Below are 4,867 nucleotides of genomic sequence, written 5' to 3' on the forward strand. Positions count from 1 at the left end.
GGGCAAAAGTTTATGTTGTGACCACCGGGCACACTGATTACCTTTGTCGACATGAACAATTTGAGAAAGAATGAGTCAAATAAAAGAAGAAGGTGGTTATCACTCAGACGAGATATGAAGCCAATCTTCATAGACAGGATGAATGACTGGTTCAGGGAATACCAAATCCCAGAAGATATTGATACATTTGTTGATGACCTTAATCACCAAATTGAAAGTTGTCTTAGAATTCAGCGCCGTACGCCTCGACGAAGACCCCCTCGGAAGAAAATGCCTCGAGGCAAAGATCCACAGAGTAAAGCTGAAGAATTAATTCACATGTGGAGTAAGGCAGCATCCTCATCCTCCCTCTCAACGGAAATCGTCATGGAACAGCTCCTGCTACAGAATGACAGAAGAACTAGAATAGCGAGAGCACAGTCTAGTGAGGACGAATATGGAGAACCTATCACAGCCCAGGAAGTAAGGGCGGCTGTTAAGAGAGGTAAAATTACAGCACCTGGTGAGGATGGCATTACCTACGACATACTTAATGCACTGTGTGAAGTGCCTGGAAATCCACTACTCCTATTGTTTAACAAATCATTCCTAAATGGAGTTCTGCCCACACAATGGAAACACGCCAAAATTGTTCCCATACCAAAACCGAATGACCCTGGCAATTACAGACCTATCAGTCTCGTGTCATGTACTTGCAAGATGCTGGAAAAGATCATCCTAAAACGACTGTTACACAAAATAGGTAGGTTTGGGGAAGGAGTCAATGGATATGTCAAAGGACGGAGCACAGCCAATTGTATAATTAATTACCTGGTTAATGACACGGCTAGGTACTCTGTATTTGTTGACATAAAAGGAGCCTTCGACAAAGCCCAGGGAATTGCGATCCTGGACGAGCTTGCATGTATGGGTGTCAAGGGGAGACTCATGAAATGGATTGAAGACTACCTCACAGGGAGGAAAGCTAAGGTCTACTTCAATGGAGCAATCTCAAGAACAATGAATATGGAACTCGGGACCCCCCAAGGAGGAGTCTTAAGCCCTACACTATTCAATGTACTTATGAATGCAATTGCCAATATTGATTTTCCTGAAGGAACACAACTAGTGGGATATGCAGATGATGTCCTAATACAAGCTCCCACCTTTGATAAAATAAAACAGGCCATTGAACTCCTCGGAAGGAAATGTATTGAGCTCGGTTTCACTCTCTCCACAAACAAGACAAAAGCATACTCCCATCGCAAGCGGAGAGAAAATGAAGAACTGCAAATTAATGGTGTAACACTTGAATGGGTTGACCACTATCGGTACCTTGGCGTCACCGTCGGCTCAAACAAGGGAAAGAAAGAGGAGCTCAATCAAATCATAGGAACATGCAAAAGTCGACTCAGGGAACTGAAACTGAAAGCTATGACTTGGAATGATGGCCATGGAGCCTCTATTGCTGTACTTAAAATGATGTACACAAACTATGTACGCTCCGTCATTGACAACGCAGCACCTGTTTTATGTACTTATTCACAAAGTGATATGAATAGGCTAGAAAGTATACAGGATGAAGCCATTTCAATCATTCTTGGAGTTCCAAAGAAAAAAACTGCTGAAATGTCCAGTCTACAAAAAGAGTTATTATCCCTTCCCAGTATTAAAGAAAGAATTGTGGAACTGAATGCTAAGCTTGCAATTAGGATTGCCAGAGATCCCCATTATAATGACATGGCTAAAAAAAAATTGAGCTCTGTGCTACTTTCAGGGGGAAACAAGAGAAGCAAAAAATGGCATCACAGAGCAGTCGGCTACCTTGAAGATCTTCACCTACTTCAACAAGCTCGTGAGCTCATGCCTGTAGAAAGATTACCTCCCTGGGTGGATCCCCTGAATGACTCGTGCAGGATTATCATCAATGATATGGTAAAGAAAAAAACCAACATGGTACCCAAAGAAATAAGCCACAAGTATCTTAAGGAAATTTATAATGAAGCTGGAGATGAACTAGATCAAATCTTCACTGATGGGTCATCTAATCCTATTAATGGCCGGGCGGGTGCAGCATACACGGTAATTAAGAAGGATGATGTATTTTTTCCACCAAAAAATGAGGAAAAAGCGCGCATTGAGAACTATACCTCTTCAACACAAGCAGAGTTAACTGCCATTGCTATGGCGTTAAGGTATATTATTGAACAGAATACTACTGGTGCAGTGATTTGCACCGATTCGAGAGCAGCACTGCAAAGCCTAAATAAAGATCGGGACGAGAATCTTTCAATAGTCGCTGAAATTAAGAGAGTTGTGAAGGTACTAACCAACCAGGCAAGAGTTGTCAAGTTCCTGTGGATTCCCTCCCATGTTGGAATCTATGGAAATGAACGCGCAGATGTGTTGGCAGCTGAAGGCGCTGAGGGAGACCATATTGAATACTTCATACCCAAGACTCTTCTAGAAATTAGAAGTATTATTAGGGAACATCATCGTCATCTCAATCATTATGAAACCCCCCAAAAAAGAGAATGTGGTGGTTGCGGGAGAGAATTAATAATAGAGAAAAAACATCTTGGATACAAATGTCCACACGTACAGCAGCATTTTGTTAACAACATATAATAAAAATGATTTATAATGTATCTTATCTACCATTTGACAGAGGCTGTTTACCTTGGAGACTGGTTGGAAATATATGAATTGAATTTCAAATCTTATTGTTCCTTCTATTACATTTTTATATATGACTAATAAATACTTCTATAATTATTAACACAATATTATTATTATCCCTTTCACCAGATGGAATTATTATGTTCATAAAGAGTTAAGGATTACAGGTTACCAAATTATACATTCACTCTTCCAATTAGAATGAGTAATAATGTTTTTTTTTTAATGGTTTATAATCATTTCAAAATAAAATAAATGATCCATATTCTTTTTTGACTCACAGTTTTGTTATAAGACACAGCAGCTGCACACTTGCTTTACAGTTGCTCAGTTGCTCTCTCTCCACGTGACCAGGTTTGCGTTCTCTCTCTCTTTCTCTCTTCACACAATTAGGTCAATGTTTTTAATAATATTCCTTTACATAACGGATTTTTATTTAGTTAAAATCTAGCCAAGGAAACCAAATTCAAGAGTACTTAGAAGTAACATTTTTGTTCCCCAGGATAGTGTGCTGAGAGCATGGATGGAGATCATGAGACGTTCCTCTTCACCAGTGAGAGAGTAGGCGAAGGCCACCCCGACAAAATTTGCGATCAGATCAGCGACGCAGTGCTTGATGCCCATCTTAGCTTAGCTTGTGAAACGTGTACCAAAACTGGTATGATCCTGATCTGTGGGGAGATTACGTCCAAGGCCCAAGTTAATTATCAACAAATTGTGCGTGATATTGTTAAGAAAATTGGTTTTGATGATTCACGAAAGGGCTTTGACTACAAGACCTGTAATATTCTTCTGGCCCTGGAGCAAAAGTGTGCGGTGATTGCTAATGGTGTACACATCGGGCGCAGTGATGACAACACTGGTTCAGGGGACCAGGGACTGATGTTTGGTTATGCCACTGATGAGACCGATGAGTGCATGCCCTTAACTATTATGCTGACACACCGTCTCAATCAGAAGATTGCAGAGCTGCGAAGAGATGGGACGTTCTGGTGGGCGCGACCTGACTGTAAGACTCAAGTCACATGCCAGTATGCCTTCGATCAAGGCGTTGTTATTCCCAAAAGAGTGAACACTGTTGTCGCTTCTGTACAGCACTCGGAACAAATTACTGTCGAAGCTTTGCGTGACGAGGTTATAGAGAAGGTCATCAAGGTCATTATTCCTGAAAAATATATAGATACTCAAACGAAATACCACATCAACCCTTGCGGAGAATTAATCATGGGTGGACCTCAAGGTAACGTTGGGCTAACTGGTAGGAAAATCATCGTTGACACTTACGGTGGGTGGGGCGCTCACGGCGGGGGAGCATTCTCTGGCAAAGATTACACAAAGATTGACCGCTCAGCGGCCTATGCCGCCCGATGGGTTGCCAAGTCACTGGTGAAAAACATATTATGTAGACGCTGTTTGGTTCAGGTATCTTACGCCATTAGTGTTGTGCACCCCATAAGCATCAGCATCTTCCACTATGGCACCTCACAGTACACATCAAAACAGCTTCTGAAGATTGTTAACCACAACTTTGATCTACGACTAGGACATATTGTCAAGGAGCTGGGCTTAAAGAGACCAATTTACAGTGATACGTCGTGTTATGGACATTTTGGACGGCAACAGTTCTCTTGGGAGCAGCCCAAGAAGTTGACCATCCCTGAATTTTAGAGTCAAATAATTCTTAAAGATGACTATCATTTTTACGTTTTTCATCAAGTCCCTGTTAATATGGGAGAACACTATGTCTATGCTTGATTCACAACTCTCCTAAACACGAGAGTGAAGTTATACAACTTGAGAACACTTTCCCACCAGGAGACTTGAACCCTAGCCAGCACAGAAGCCTGGTGGGAACCTTTAATTTTATATTCAATTGATAGTTTTATATACTTTTTTGACGTTTTATATACCAGAGTATATAAAATCTCCGGGCCTTTTATATATCAGAGTAAATAAAATTAAAATGACTCTATAAGACCAGCGTCTGGGTCAAGATAAATACGTTTTCTTCCACTAAACTGAATCCAGTTTTTTTTATCTTTTTTTCGGTGGGGGGTTCTATGTGATCCTCCTCCTCCTCCTCCTCCTCCTCCAACTGTTTGTGGATCTCCTCCTCCTCCTCCTCCTTCTCCTCCTCCAACTGTTTGTGGGTCTCCTCCTCCTCCTCCTTCTCCTCCAACTGTTTGTGGGTCTCCTTCTCCTCCAACTG

At 41.4% G+C, this 4,867-nt stretch overlaps 1 protein-coding gene across 1 annotated transcript; it reads left to right on the forward strand.

The window, feature by feature from the left end:
* Positions 1–3,177: 3,177 nt before the first annotated feature.
* LOC138359013 (S-adenosylmethionine synthase-like) lies at positions 3,178–4,314 on the forward strand (the record flags this gene model as incomplete). Its single annotated transcript, XM_069317589.1, has 1 exon — positions 3,178–4,314. A coding segment is annotated over exon 1 (1,137 nt), but the record flags the coding sequence as incomplete, so codon positions are not given.
* Between the last annotated feature and the right edge of the window lie 553 nt (positions 4,315–4,867).

Source organism: Procambarus clarkii, chromosome 1, assembly GCF_040958095.1.
Source record: "Procambarus clarkii isolate CNS0578487 chromosome 1, FALCON_Pclarkii_2.0, whole genome shotgun sequence".
NCBI lineage: Eukaryota > Metazoa > Arthropoda > Malacostraca > Decapoda > Cambaridae > Procambarus > Procambarus clarkii.